Source organism: Orbicella franksi, chromosome 4, assembly GCF_964199315.1.
Source record: "Orbicella franksi chromosome 4, jaOrbFran1.1, whole genome shotgun sequence".
Lineage (NCBI taxonomy): Eukaryota > Metazoa > Cnidaria > Anthozoa > Scleractinia > Merulinidae > Orbicella > Orbicella franksi.
This window is the reverse complement of record NC_138148.1, coordinates 33123972-33139871: the sequence shown is the minus strand read 5'-3', so window position 1 is coordinate 33139871 and position 15900 is coordinate 33123972. Positions and strand designations below refer to the sequence as shown.

The 15900-nt window shown below is 38.6% G+C and overlaps 2 protein-coding genes across 2 annotated transcripts; one reads left to right on the top strand and one right to left on the bottom strand.

The window, feature by feature from the left end:
• The first annotated feature begins 6950 nt into the window (after positions 1-6950).
• LOC145484117 (beta-2 adrenergic receptor-like) lies at positions 6951-8501 on the top strand. The gene has a single exon (XM_081462740.1). The coding sequence runs from the start codon at positions 6976-6978 to the stop codon at positions 7984-7986; it is 1011 nt and encodes a 336-aa protein (XP_081318866.1). The 5' UTR covers positions 6951-6975; the 3' UTR covers positions 7987-8501.
• A 1517-nt stretch (positions 8502-10018) lies between these two features.
• LOC145484119 (histamine H2 receptor-like) lies at positions 10019-13461 on the bottom strand. Its single transcript, XM_081462743.1, has one exon. The coding sequence runs from the start codon at positions 11066-11068 to the stop codon at positions 10079-10081; it is 990 nt and encodes a 329-aa protein (XP_081318869.1). The 5' UTR covers positions 11069-13461; the 3' UTR covers positions 10019-10078.
• Between the last annotated feature and the right edge of the window lie 2439 nt (positions 13462-15900).

Sequence of the window (15900 nt, the reverse complement as noted above, 5' to 3'; positions counted from 1 at the left end):
TTAATTTTGTTTTGTTTTGTTTTTTTGTTTCTTTTGTCCATATGGTGTAAAAGATCGGCGCATTCAGAAATCGCACACCTCCTTCGATTCTTGAAAATCTTTGTTGACTGATCCTCCCATGTCCCATTTAGATACCTGGCATATTTTTACCAAATTTTCTATAACCACCATTATTAATACAAAGAATGCATCGGATAATTGCGAAAAATGAAGTCTCTGTGGTGCGGAGCTCGCTTGTGCGAATTCTAATTTCTTTTCTTTTTCTGTACGTTGTTCTAGCTTCCCCTTCATACCAGGAGAAGTAGAAATACCCCTATTTGCTTCAAGTACTATAAACCAGAGTTGAACACCGAATTGGTAAGCCTCTTAAGGGGGAGTTAAGGTTTAGGGTGTAGTGAGACCATCGAAAACCCGGGTGAATATATTCTTGATTCTACACATCATAAGAATACGATAATATTACACAATGGGGTATTTTATACCCTAAGCTATTACAAACTGAGATGGAGGATTTTCAGCAAGTAGACAATTATAATCCATGCAATTTATCCATTGATTTCATAATTTCTAAGATAAACGTTTCCACCAAAACGTGGATTATCACCACGTTTAAACAATAAAAATAAAAATATTCTAATTTCAAACGTGCGCGTCATGGTCCCAGACTGCATCTTAATGAAAAGGAATACTCTCTCTGGTTTCCATCATCTGAACTTTGCAATACGAACCGCTATACACTCCTTTTTTTATAAAAATATAAGGATATTGATTTCCCGGCCGAGGCTGAATATTCTTATTTTTCGGCCGATTTTAGGCTGAAAATGTTCTTGTGAATATTCTTAGGTTATAGCGTATAACATCAGTTTTCGAATCTATTTAGTGTCTGGATGATCTTAAGATATGACGCACATAGCTTGCAGAAAATGTTGTCAGCATCGAACATACGGCTTGCGCTGTTTTTGTTGGTTTTTAGCTAATTTTGCCGTTTAGGGAAGGAAAATTTTATACGGTTTGGCTGAAAACATAGTTGAATTGTATTTTACAAATTATATTCTTTTCAAAATCTCAGCCTCAGGTTTAATCTTAAAATATTCTTAAAATTTCGTAAATTTCAGCCTCGATATTCGTATAAAATACATTCTTATAAAGTGTAAAACAGTCCGAAGATCTTGATGCCGGAGCACTGAAGTCTCAATCATCAATTAAATATATTATTTTAGGCTGTTTAATATATTTCAACCTTTTCTCAGCTATCAGTAACAGTTAAAAATGTGTCATTTCTCATCTGTTCACAAGCTATGTTTGCCAGTTTGCCTTATGAAAACATTGACTGATTAAGGAAAAGAAAACGTTCGTTTGATAGGTAGAAATCTTTGTCACTAATATCTATCTGATCAGTTGTTTCAACTTCTGTGTGAATGACCCGCAGATGCTTAAGAGTGCCTGCCTGTAAAAATCAGACAAATTCTCAATTTCGCGGCCAGGGTCGAAAATTCGATTTCGCTCATATTCCTATGGTAGATAGGCTAGGGCATGTCAAAAACTACTGGATAGTTTTTTTGGCAAAATATCCGTTTATTTCGATGAAATATGCAAATTAACAAATTCCGTTAAAATCGTCATTTGATGCACCATTTTCTTAGACAAGTTTGAGAGCCTCGCATGCAAAACCACATCATTCTTCCGTCTTTAAAACACTCAAATATTGTTCTGCAATGTTTAAATGTGTACTGGGTTGATTTTAGGGAATGTTGCGGTTTTTGTTGGCTGCAAAATAATTAAATTTCGAAAACATGTATTTTATTCACTTAAAAGTATTTCGTACAAATAATTGATTTTCATCATGTGCGAAACCTTCAAATGGATTAAGCTTCTGGTGGTTGAATAGCAGAAGGATGGTCTACGGATTCCTGTAAAAATTTCTTTGGGCAAATGATTGTGAGCGACGCGAGAGCTTTTCAAAGTACATTAAAAATGCAGATATTTGACCATCCTCGTCAAATTTCAATTTACGGGTTAGACATATATTTTAGCACGCGCCACATGTCTTGAGCTATATTAAGTTGAAATAGACACAGAGCTAATAATTTCGAAATGTTCTAACCTTATTTGCTGTAAAAGGCAGGTCCAAAAGCCGATATGACGTGTTTCTGCCACCATTCGTCGCACGTAAAGCAGAAGTTTGCTTTTGTTTACACAACGTCCGATGTACATCGCCAACTGTCAACTTATTTAATGGTCGAATACCATGAATCTATGACCCCCTTTCGACACATATGATCACCACTGCATCTTAGTCAAAAACGGCTGAGTGATTTGTAGATAGTTGTTTGCTTTGCACTACACCAAAATATTACGTTTGATCATAGTTTGATCTATTGCTGCTTGAATCCTTGCTTGCAGCGGTTCCTTGTTTGTTCGTCACGCAATGCTGTCATCCCATTTTAGGGGGTAGGGGTAGGACAATTTCTATCCTAACATATAAGGTTTCGTAAGGCTTGGAACCACAGGGAGCACACAATCTTGTTGAGTAGGAAGAGATTAAATTAAGCAATGAAAAGAATGAATAGTTAACCATTGCCCGTGTTGTCATCTTTTACTAGACCACCGCTACCTACATGCCCTGCGTAATACTGTAGCGCTAAACTCGTACCTAGGTCTTTTCGCGCTGTGTAATTATTTCTGGTTTACATATAATACAGTGGGCTACCCTCGAGAAAATGGGAGGTGGCCGCTTAATAGGGGTTGGCCGCTTAATAGAGGTTGGTGTACCTTGAATATTTTTTCACTATCGGGTTCTAAATTTAGCTAAATTTCTTAGTAAACATGAAATCAATTCAAGACAATCATGGCAGACGTCATCCTCGAAGACCCAGGGGCAGTTAGTGGGGGGAGGGAAAAAGTCTAAACAGGTCTTCGCCCGAACTTTTTTCTCACCTGTTTAGACTTTTTCCCGCTCCCACTAACTGCCCCTGGGTCTCCGAGGATGACGTCTATAATGATTGTCTTGAATTGACTCCATGTTCACTAAGAAATTTATAACCCGATAGTGAAAAAATACTCAAGGTACACCAACCTTTATTAAGCGGCCACCTCCCATTCCTCCGAGGGTAGCGCACTGTATTATATGTAAACCAAAAATAATTGCACGGCGCAAAAAGACCTACAATCCCAGACAAAAGAGTTAGGACACGAAGCAAGTTCTCTCCCCCCACTTTCAATGTTGATAATCAGGTAATTTTTCCCCTTTTCGTTGGAAACAAACGCGATATTCTCCAACATTGATTAGGGAGGAAGGGGGGTACGTGATACAGCTCAAGTATCCCTACTACTTTTGGCCGGAATTGTAGGTACGAGTTTAGCGTTACAGTATTTAAGCAGGGTGTGTAGGTAGTGGTGGTCTAGTAAAAGATGACAACACGGGCAATGGTTAACTATTCATTCTTTTCATTGCATAATTTAATCTCTTCCTTCTCAACAAGATTGTGTGCTCCCTGTGGTTCCAAGCCTTACGAAACCTTACGTATTAGGAAAGAAATTGTCCTACCCCTACCCCCTAAAATGGGATGACAGCATTGCGTGAAGAACAAAAGAGGAACCGCTGCAAGCAAGGATTCAATCAGCAATAGATCAAACCATGATCAAACGTAATAATTTGGTGTAGTGCAAAGCAAGCAACTATCTACAAATCACTTATCCGTTTTTGACCTAGATGCAGTGGTGATCATATGTGTCGAAAGAGGGTCATAGATTCATGGTATTCGACCATTAAATAAGTCGACAGTTGGCGATGTACATCGGACGTTGTGTAAGCAAAAGCAAACTTCTGCTTTACGTGCGACGAATGGTGACAGAAACACGTCATATCGGCTTTTGGACCTGCCTTTTACAACAAATAAGGTTAGAACATTTCGAAATTATTAGCTCTGTGTCTATTTCAACTTAATATAGCTCAAGACATGTGGCGCGTGCTAAAATATATATCTAACCCGTAAATTGAAATTTGGCGACGGATGGTCAAATATCTCCATTTTTAATGTACTTTGAAAAGCTCTCGCGTCGCTCACAATCATTTGCCCAGAGAAATTTTTACAGGAATCTGTAGACCATCCTTCTGCTATTCAACCACCAGAAGCTTAATCCATATGAAGGTTTCGCACATGATGAAAATCAATTATTTGTACGAAATACTTTTAAGTGAATAAAATACATGTCTCCGAAATATAATTATTTTGCAGCCAACAAAAACCGCAACATTCCCTAAAATCAACCCAGTACACATTTAAACATTGCAGAAAAATATTTGAGTGTTTTAAAGACGGAAGAATGATGTGGTTTTGCATGCGAGGCTCTCAAACTTGTTTAATAAAATGGTGCGTCAAATGACGATTTTAACGGAATTTGTTAATTTGCATATTTCTTTGAAATAAACGGATATTTTGCCAAATAAGCTATCCAGTAGTTTTTGTCATGCTCTAGCCTATCTACCGTAGAAATATGAGCGAAATCGAATTTTCGACCCTTGCCGAGTTATTTTCCATATTTATGGACAGGGACTCTTAAATGTGTTCAACATAAGGAAGCTGAAGACTGAACGGAAGACGGCAACGATAAGGACGACGCCTGAAAAAATTGGATATACATTTCACCTTGTCAGTACGCTGAGCGGTCTAAAACCCTACTCAAACTAAAGATGTAACGCTAGCAATCAATACCAAAAAAAAATACAAAAAATTAGACGTCGTGGCTTACGTTCTCCAAAATACGCGGCTTGGCCATGTTACGCCCACGGTTTTTGTTTTGCAGAGGACGTTTGCAAAATGTACAAAGATTTAAAACGCGCGTTCGTAGCCATTGAGCAGACTGTTTGCTTTTTTTTGTTTGTTTTTTGTTTGTTTTCTTTTTGTTTGTTTTGTTGTTTTTGTTTTTGTTGTTTTGTTTTTTTGCTGTTGTTGTTATTGTTTTGTTTTCATCAAAAACTGATTGTAAAATAGGTCCAGGGAACGCGGATACCGTTTTAAAGTGGCAAGGCTAAAAATCTAGCCAAGACACACAAGCTTTAAGAGTTACTATTTCCGCCATTTACAATACATTTGCGCGCCATTATCCATGTCATCTGGAGCCCTTAAAAAGTCAACCCAAGCAAAAACGTGCTAGGGCTATGGCTATAGCTTACCGCTCATTTCCCGTCCTCCACCCAACGATTGCTTTCCTTCGCTCACTTTCGCGAGTTACTTTCCCGAAAGGGCAGAATCGAGTCCAGTTGTAAAGAAAAATTTGAAAAAAAACTTTCATTGGTCGTTAACGTGAAAATGCTGTACCCCCTTGTTTTCTTCAACATGCTACATCAGAGGAAAATTAGACTTTATCAAAGGCAGAAACATTCACCAACAAAAATGGAGCAAGAAACTCAATATAAATTGCCAAATCAATTTTATATGACTTATATAGCGTCCATGCTAATTAAAAAAGCAGTATTTTTGCAGGCATTAAAATAATGCTCGCGTTTATATTTATTTATTTATTTATTTATTTATTTATTATTCCTTATTATTATTTTTTATGCTATGTTTAAGTTCAATCTTTAAAGGATTTCTACGGAAAATAGATTAAATGAAATTTACAAAATTAAATAAAATCCTTAACATTTAAATCTAAAGAAGCCGTTTATAGACATGTCTGCCAAACAAAAATAAACTACATGTTCAATTTTGAAAGTGCGTCATAAAATAAAGAAGTCCTTTAAAACTTGCATGACTGAATGACATCTTGAGACACAGCGTCTGATTTTTGATAGAAATGTCGCGATAACAAGCCGAAACATTAAACCATTATCAGGAAGGTCGGGATGTTTTGTCAGTAAAAATTGTGATGGGTTTGAGTACACTCTTTCCCTTTTATAAGAATACATATTATAAGAACATCGAGGCTGAAATTTACTAAATTTAATGAGAACATTTTAAGAATAAACCCAAGGCTGAAATTTTGAAAAATTTTGAGTGTTGAAAAAATACAATACAATTACATGTTTGTTACTAAACCGTATATGATTCTTCCTTTCTTTAAACGGCAAAAATAGCCATTTGAAAAGCAGCAAATAAACAGCACTAGCCGTAAGCTCGATGCTAATAACATTTCTGCAAGAAGTTATGTGCGTCGTATCAGGCTTTCATGCTGCAGGTTGGCTCTAAAATTACTTTAACACCATCCAGACACCAAATACATTCGAAAACAGAAATGTCATACGCCATAATCTAAGAATATTTACAATAATATTTTCAGCCTAGAAATGGGCAGAAAAATAAGAACATTGAGTTTCGGCCAGAAAAACAGTATTCTTATAAAAAAAAAAAAAAAAGAGTGAATTGCTAGTTGTGACACAAGTGACAATATTTGAAAGATTTTTGTGTCGCGATTTTAGCCACGACGCCAAAAACGATATCGGAGGGCGATCTTAAACAGAAATGTGATCGACAGGAAACTACGTTATGCCTCGATCAAGATTAGAAGCATTAAACCGATCGAAAGTTGGCCCGTGTATGCGAGCGCATTAAAAGTACTGTACGTCAGCGGTGGATGAGAACTCGGACAGAAACCTTTCCCACCCTCCATAGATAAGCAAGGAAAATATCATAAAACCAAACCCTTTATTAGTTTTAGTATGTTTATAGTCTGAGAAACAAGCTTTATGGTCATTTTTTGTCTTTTTATCTTTACAATATAAATGCAGCCCAAGCGACGCCCCTTCTCATTACAAATTTAAACCACAAATACACTCAACTTACGCCGTTCGAAAGTACACATGAATAATAACTTCCTGACAACGAGAAAAAGTTTCATCTTACTGTTATTGATTTTGTTTCAACGTCAAGGAACTGTACACCGGAAACTCGTCTGTATGTAGACTAACAATCGTTTATAATTTCAGAAGCACCGTCTCGTGGGCAGTTTTTAACTGCTTACAAGTCTCTTCAGATGGAGCAGGTGAACAAGAAGACTTCTTCACCCAACAGTACAATCAACATGAACAACTCAACTGATGAATCGCATCCCAATTTTATTCCACTGCGTGCCATCTTAGCACCCTCCATCCTTCTTGCTGTTGTCATATTATTTGGCAATTCTCTGGTCGTTTTATCTTACAAGATCAACAACAGACTGAGAACTCGAACTAACGCCTTTCTCGTCAGTTTGGCCATCTCGGATTTCCTGGTTGGCGGTATCTCTCTGCCCATGTGGATCTACATTATCTTAACAGAGTTCAACGAGTCGCACACTTTTAAAACAGTTTTCAGAATTTTTGACGTCTTCACAGCCCTCGCATCCATTTACCACTTGACCGCCATCAGTATCGAACGTTACATTGCTGTTTCACGGCCGTTTTATTACAAACGCTTGACTTCGTTCTTTCAACGAGCCATGATAGCTTCCGCCTGGATTCTCGCTGGTGTTCTAGCTTCACTGTCTTGTATCACCACCACTACCACCCCCTTGACCAGCCGAGTCTACTCCACGGTCTTGCTCATCGGCGGGTTCACTGTCCCCGTCGCCATAACAGCGTTCATGTACATCGGCGTCTTTTCAGTGGCGCGGTCTCTGCTCCAACGCAATCCACCCCGCACTTTGAGCCAGCAGAGCGCGAAGAGCCTAAAGTACTACTATCAGGGGGAGAGAAAGGTCGCTATCACTGTGGCGCTCATCACAGGCTTATTCCTCGTTGCTTGGGTGCCGTTTTTTACGGTGTCGGTTACAGCAGCATACTGCTACCATTGCCTTCCTTCGTCACTAGACTCCCTGAGAGGTCTCGTTATCATCGTAAAGAGCGTGCATTACCTAAACAGCGCAGTCAACCCACTTGTGTATGCGCGTCGTGACCGTGAAATGAAAAGGACTTTTATACAACTGTTGGGGTTGAAGCGTGTTTTCTGTCGTTTTAACAGAGAGGAGGAAACTCCGTGGGGATTTCCACTCAGGCCTAGATACTGATATCAGTGTGTTATTATTTGCAACAATTGAAACCTTGAAGGTGAATTAATCAACATGACACGAGCATGACACGTCCCACGCTCGTGTCATATTGATTAATTCACCTTCACATTTCATTACCGAGCTTAAAATTCACCATCTTTATTAATTTATCACTACTCACGATGACTTCGATAGCGATGATCCTAGCAGTATGCAGGACACCTGTCATATATGAACTCAGTTAAATGACCTTGCTCTCCAGTAGTTCTCGTAGCTCAGTGGATAGAGCGCCCGCCCGGTGTTCGGGAGGTCATGGGTTCGATTCCTGTCAGGAACTCAGAATTTTTCTTTGTCCCACGCTCGTGTCACGTTGATTAATTCACCTTCACATTTCATTACCGAGCTTAAAATTCACCATCTTTGTTAATTTATCAATTGAAACCTTAGCCCTTAAAGGTGATTTCCAGTCCGTTCCGCGCAGTCTAATCTCACTCGATAGAATGCGAATCGATGTGAATCGATGTTATTCGTTACGATCCACATACCTTATCTTTAAGGCCTTCCAAATTCTTTTTCCAACAGCTTCATTGATTTTTACAGCTTCGAAGTTGTCTCATCAAGTGATATGAGAAAGAACGAAGCATAAAGATTCGACCGCTTTGAATCCATAAATTAATGGCGGTTGTTTTGAAACTTTACTTCATGTAAGTAGGTGCGAAATGTTTACATTTTGTGATGTCTTTCATGAAACAAAACAAAAAATGCAAACAAACTCTCGAGAGCGTGCAGTACGGACTAGAAATCATCAATAATAGAAGAAATGAGTAACGCTTAGTAACCTCGCTGAAAGACCATCAGGCGAAACAGTGCGGCACCTTATGCTACCGTGACGAAGTTAATAATAAATAAAATAAGAGAAAACGTGACATTTCAAATTGAGCTTTGAAGATCAGTTTGTTTTTAATGCAATAATTTCCGTGGCATAAAGCGACCAGCTCAACCTTTACACTTCTCATGAATGGGGTACCAATATATTTTGTTCCGAAGTTTGCCCTAAGACTATTATGGTTGGCGTTTATACGTCTTGGTGGAGAGACACTAACAGCCGCAGGTTCACAACTAACATGAGGTAATTTAATCCTGCAACAGGCAGGTGTTTTTTTTTCCTTTCCTTATCCGGTTAAACATAGGCAAGCCCCGTAATGGACCCATTTTTTTTTTCAATCTAAATTGGGATGATGTTAGTGGCCGAGTGCAATCCTTAAAATATGAAACCAAATTGTGAAAAGAAGTTTCGGAAACGACAAACAACCAAATAAGTGACCCTAGGAAAGCTGTGATAAGATTTCACCCAGGCATGAGAAAATCCCTAAAATAGCCACCTTCCAAAAAATAACTACTCTTGGAAACATTCCCAACTAGAACGTAACTTGACTTTTCTTTATGTGCCTGAACGAGAGCCAAGAAAATGCGCCAAAGAATATTCTGTCCTGCATTTTTGGATAACACTAGCTCTCTCAGACTTACTAAGGACAGTGATGTTGTTCAGATGCCTGATCTTTTTTTTTTTTTCAGATACCTCAATTTCAGATACCACAATTGTATTTTTATTACATACGATCTTTCAATAATATACATTATAAACAATATTGCTTTGCTTAACTACAAAATGATATTCTACAACTGTAAAACTAATAAAATAGCTCACTATAAATAAAATAAAAATTAACAGCATGTAGGTGAAAACCGTATAAGCTAAAAATCTATTTGTTTATTTATTTATTTATTTATTTATTTATTTATTTATTTTGAGGCAACAAGTATTTCCTGAGGGATCCATGAAGGATCGATATATGTGGAGCAAGCAATTCGACTCCACTTTGTTTGATTATTTGCTGCTATGGAAAGGTTTTTATAAGACCTGGGGACCTTTTGCTTGCTACTGGCTTGGTCGAGAACTTGCTTCGCATTCAAGTTTTAGTATCTTTGTATAGAAGAATTCAGTTTTAGTTCCTTATCTCACTGTTCATTATTTTAAATTGTACTTGTTTTGTTTTATCACACAACGGTTTGAATATCTTTACATCTGCTGAAGAATACACGGTCCAATTCAGGTAGGCCTCAGAGGAAATCCCCAAGGAGCATGCTCCTCAGCCCTAATATGGAAGATACCACGATCTAGTCTTAGCAGCGTTATAAATGTCCTTCTTATTTCACGGTTACGATGCGCATACACAAGTGGGTTGACTGCGCTGTTTAGGTAATGTACACTCTTTACGATGACAACGAGACCTATGAGGGTGTCTGGTGACGAAGGAAGGCAATGGTAGCAGTATGCTGCTGTAACCGACACCGTAAAAAACGGCACCCAAGCAAGGAGGAATAAGCCTGTTATGAGCGCTACAGTGATAGCGACCTTTCTCTCCCCCTGATAGTACTCCTTTAGGCTCTTCGCGCTCTGCTGGCTCAAAGTGCGGGGTGGATTGCGTTGGAGCAGAGACCGCGCCACTGAAAAGACGCCGATGTACATGAACGCTGTTATGGCGACGGGGACAGTGAACCCGCCGATGAACAAGACCGTGGAGTAGACTCGGCTGGTCAAGGGGGTGGTAGTGGTGACGGAAGACAGTGAAGCTAGAACGCCAGCGAGAATCCAGGCGGAAGCTATCATGGCTCGGTGAAAGAACGAAGACAAGCGTTTGTAATAAAACGGCCGTGAAACAGCAATGTAACGTTCGACACTGATGGCGGTCAAGTGGTAAATGGATGCGAGGGCTGTGAAGACGTCAAAAATTCTGAAAACTGTTTTAAAAGTGTGCGACTCGTTGAACTCTGTTAAGATAATGTAGATCCACATGGGCAGAGAGATACCGCCAACCAGGAAATCCGAGATGGCCAAACTGACGAGAAAGGCGTTAGTTCGAGTTCTCAGTCTGTAGTTGATCTTGTAAGATAAAACAACCAAAGAATTGCCAAATAATATGACAACAGCAAGAAGGATGGAAGGTGCTAAGATGGCGTACAGTGGAATAAAATTGGAATGCAATTCGTCAGTCGAGTTTTTCAGCCTGCTTGTGTTGCTCGGTAAAGCCGCCATCATCTTAGCATACCTTGAAAAGAAAAACGTAGAAAAAATACAGTGCTTCCGAAATTATACACGATTGTTTTCATTTTACAGTTACTTACGGACGAGTTTTGGGGTTAGAGTAATTTCTCGGACAGAATCCTGAAACGAAGTAAATAACTGCTCAGCAACTTAAAACGTTTCAGACGTCTTGCTCACTGTCATTTAGTTTTATCATTTACTCTCTGTTATAAAGCGCACTGTACTTGAACCAATCAAGTTTACATTACACAAGCGTCATCGTCTAAGTTGATGGCGTCAAAGCTAGATTGCGGCTTTGACGATTACAAATAATGAACTTTGTACGACTTTACGTACATCAAAGGTGGTGGGTGAGAGTCCTGCAGGGGGGGTTACTCTCTCATATGGGCTCTGTAGGTATATGCGGTCCCAAAGGGATGTTTTCGTAGCCTTATTGGTCAGAAATGGGTTATAGATTTTGTCCGTTTTCGTCTCAAATAGGGTATGGTTTTGGCACTCTAGCCTTGAATTGGGTATGTTTTCCCAGAAGAAGCTATCTTTTCATCGTTATCGATGAAGCCATCAACAAAAGTCCTTCACAGTGTCTTTAAAATTGGTCTGAAATAGGGAGCTAATTATAAGACAGGTCTGAAGCAGAGTATTGGTTTAAGGGTCAGGTCTTAAATAGGGTATCGAATTTTCGTTCAGGTCATGTAAAGGTAGGGAAAATCGCAGATTTTGTTCTTAAATATGGTAACGCTTTTGGGAAGCGGGCCGCACACCCCTACCCAATTTTTCCCGGAGTAGCCCCCCCCCCCCGGGGTGAGAGTCCGGGCTGTCAGGAATAGAACACTCATTTGCCTCGTCGTCGTAGCTTAATTAATTATCTACAGTTCATGTTGGCAGAGGACTATTTACAATAAGTATTATGAACAATACCTTTCAGCTGAGTGCAACTATCTACATCCGTAATGCGTAGGAAATCTTGTCAGTGTTTTGTTTCTGATGACCAAGGGAAAAAAACATATGAAGTAGCATAAACTGATCGTCGATGACTACCAAACAATAGCTAGTGTATGAATTATGAGTTTACGATTAATCACCAATTCAAAACTGCCATGAGTCATTGAGGTTTTTGTCTCCACTTCAAGATTTATATATTACCGTTTGCTATTTGAAACGCAATAGCATCCTCGGTCTGTGAATAGACTAATAACAAATATTTCTTAGAAAATGAAGACGCGCAACAAAACTGAGAAACTTTATGGCGCTTAAAAACAACTGAATACAAAATGGTTTATTAATGTTAACAGCGATTCAAATCGTTTAACAAGCAAGATCGTTAAAAAGGCGTCCTTTTTAAGTAAAATAAATTACAATTTATACCCGGTTATTTCTGTTGTTATTACGCCATTACCTTAAAACATTCCGACTTAAATTCGTCGTTTATTTCTTTTCCCAACAAAGATTAAGTCGTTTTCGGGCAATTTTATACGACGTCTGCCAGGTGATATTGAATGCAAATACGCATGTCTACTTCAAAAGAAAATTGACAGATGTTACCGCAAAAACGTCAAATACATAGGGACTTGATAAATTTGGTAACGTCAGAGTGTTTTTACTGCCGTCACTCGCTTGTTATGATGGTTTTCTAGGCTGTAAAAATGGCACTTTTGTAAGATAATTGTTGCCAGGATTGTTGCCGATATGGTCAGCGCTCGCGTATGTTGCAATATTCTAAGGGCAAGTTAGGATTTCAAAAGCGCGTCACTGTTCACGGAAGTTTTAAGATAAATAGAACATTTGAGTGATTGAACAAGAAAGATAGGTATTCGCTCGAGGCTGTAGTCTAATGATTAATATTTGCTGAATTATACCTTTATTTGTTTTCACAAAATTAAATGTTTAAAAACGCCTGTTTCAAGAATCGCCATTTTATCGCTTTATCCGCAACAGTGACATTTTTGCTGTTTCGTTATTTTGTTAACTTTGGTTATCTTCCCTTCCCTCCACCCCTATCCACCTGCGTATGTTCTACCAAGGCCATTCCCCAAAGTTCCATGTAGTTTAAACAGACCCAGTCGGTTGTTTTAGTAAAAGGGAGCAGCGTGTGTAGCGCTCCCTCTGGAGGAAACTAGCTCAGCGAGCGAGGTTCTCTGATTCAACTATTTATTATTTAGCTCTTATTAACCAAGCAGGAGGACTGTATGGGAGAATCTTGACCGAGGTCGTGAGTACAGACCGAACGCAGTGAGGTCTGCAAACACGACCCAGGTCAAGATTCTCCCATACAGACCTTCTGCTCGGTTAATAATTAGATGTTTATTGCATGGCAAACAAGAAAAGTTTAATTCGTTTAATGAAAATGGTTTGTACTAGCTGAAATTTTGCTTGCGAACGGCGATGAGCTGAACTTAAATCTGCCAAAGTTTGTCCGTCCTCTTTAATTTTTTTTCTCATCAGGCTTTCTGACACTTCGATGGGTAAATATTGTAAGAAGAAAGTAGTCAATATTTTTGTATTTTAGTTTGCAACTTTTTCACTGCAAAACATTACCGGTCTAGATGCCGGTTTAGATGGGAAAACCTAGACCGCTTTCAATACCAATTTCAGCCAATCAAATTCGTGAATTCGATAGTTCCCAGTCCATTTGAGACACAGCCATGTAATAAAAACACATCCTACTTCAATCTCGGCTCCTTTCCTCTTCAATTATTTCAAAGGCCAATATCGTTTTTTTTTTTTTTTTTTTTTTTTTCACGCTATTTCTGTCAGCTAACCAAAGTTTTTCACTTGGGTTTAACTTGCACCTAAAATTATTCAATACAGCGAGAGAAACCTAAGTTTAATCAAATAAACACATAGTTAAATCACGACTCAATTCTTAGCTGTTCCACGAAACTGTAAACAACAGGCAACGCCCAAGTTGAGATAAAAATCCTGAACTAAAAATGGATTGATTTATCTAGAGGATACATCAGAACTTGATTTCCTTGAGTTGTTCAGGTAACGCATTTTCTGGAAGTTGTAAAATCAACTAAAAGCACATTTATAACTGTAAATGTCGAAGTATTATTATCAGTAATTGCAGATCACGTTAAAGATCACGATACTTCATAAAGGATTTCCCTAAAACCCAAAACTCATCAAAAGTAACTAGAAGCAAGTAAAATACCTGAATGTACACAAATGGACGCTGCCTATGCCTCAGTCGAGTAGCTACAGAAATATTGTTTCCTTGCAATTGTTACCTAAGATAAATTAACAATTTAAACGGTTTCATCTTTGTGGAAACGACTTGACATGATTGATAAAAATTGAAGTTTCTGGAGGTTTATGGCACTCGTTATCGTAAAATCTCATTTTCGATATTGTCTTATTTTTCACGCAAGTAGCTGCAATTCATTCTGTGACATTTGTCTCGAGAGGATTAACTTGAAACTCTAACAGTCGTGTCCAGTACTCCCTCTCCTGATCAAATGCCTGGCTACTAAGCTACAAACGAACGAACGTTCGAAAGTGTTCTCGTTGTTTTATGTAAAACTCTACTATTGAAAAACTGACAGGAATATAAAAGCACTGGTTGAAAAATACCAGGGAAAGATTAAACGTATGTTTAAGTCGGGAGACACGATGTCCATAAAATTACAGAACTAAAATTATGGGGGAAGGTTTGGTTTCCCTGGGAGAACGTAATTTGGGTCCCGGGGCTGATACCCATATAAAAAGGACCAGGGTGCTTGTCGTACCTTTTAGGGGTTTAAGATCGGTTTTGGTAGCTCTTCGGATGTTCAACGTCAAAAGATCTACAGCGAGAGCTTTTGCGGTGCCTTTTAGGGAAAAAAAATATGACGAGGGATAATGTGTTGTTTTAGAATTGGTACCTCTTAGGCCCCGTCCAAACGCCGCTCCACTCATTTGCCGAACCAAACTTGATTAAGTTCGACTTTAGAGCGACTTTGAAGCGACGGCTGGTTCAGACGGCGTACTTGCGTCGAGCTTAATTCGGCAAGCCGGTGGTAACAATTTTCGACGAGAAAATATGCGTTCTGAATACACGAACTCTGTCCAGATAGAAAAGGTGTGACTAACGTTTCGCTGTTATCTGCTGTTATAGCAATATTTAGGGAAGCAAATTCCAACTCAAGGTTCAGTGTTTGTATTTAGACAGGTTTTCTCCCGGTTAAATCGACTTGTTCAAGGGAAATCTAATAAGCTGGGCTATTATCACGAAGAAAAAGCACAAATGAATTTGCGCTAAAGAAACTCGCTTATACAGTCCCGTTTCTCGTAAATCGAAGGCATACTGGTATTGAGTATATCTAATTGTCGAGAGTCGAGAGTCGAGGGTAACATGTCGAGGGTCGAGGGTAACTTTAAAAAATATATTAAAATAAAGTGAAAAATAAAAAATAAAAATAAAAATATAGTATATATGAAATAAATTGCTGAAGAAATCAAGACAGAAGTTTCTTTCGCCAACTTTTGTTTTTTTTTAGTTAAGCGTTGCGTGACACGGCCATATGACTTCTTGCTTCGTATAGTCTTGGGCGGTGATACCAAGAGCGCTGCCAGTGTACTGTCACGCAAACGTAAACTCTTATCAGAGGAAACATGCACACTAATTTTCATTTCTCGATATTCACGCTTATTATCCCCATTTAGGACTGTAGAACATAATGATAAACCAGTAACTATCTTTCATGCCTTGTTCTAATACTCGCTAAGCAAACAAAATTAACGTAAACACAGTGAATTGAAATAGGTTATGTGACGTACTAAAGAATAGGGGATTTATCTTAGCCTTCAATGCCTTGCTGTTTGCTCATTGACTACCCAAGATAAAA

Excerpts from the sequence above, each read along its gene's own strand:
- LOC145484117 (XM_081462740.1), top strand. The coding sequence starts at position 6,976 with ATGGAGCAGGTGAACAAGAAGACTTCTTCACCCAACAGTACAATCAAC.
- LOC145484119 (XM_081462743.1), bottom strand. The coding sequence starts at position 11,068 with ATGATGGCGGCTTTACCGAGCAACACAAGCAGGCTGAAAAACTCGACT.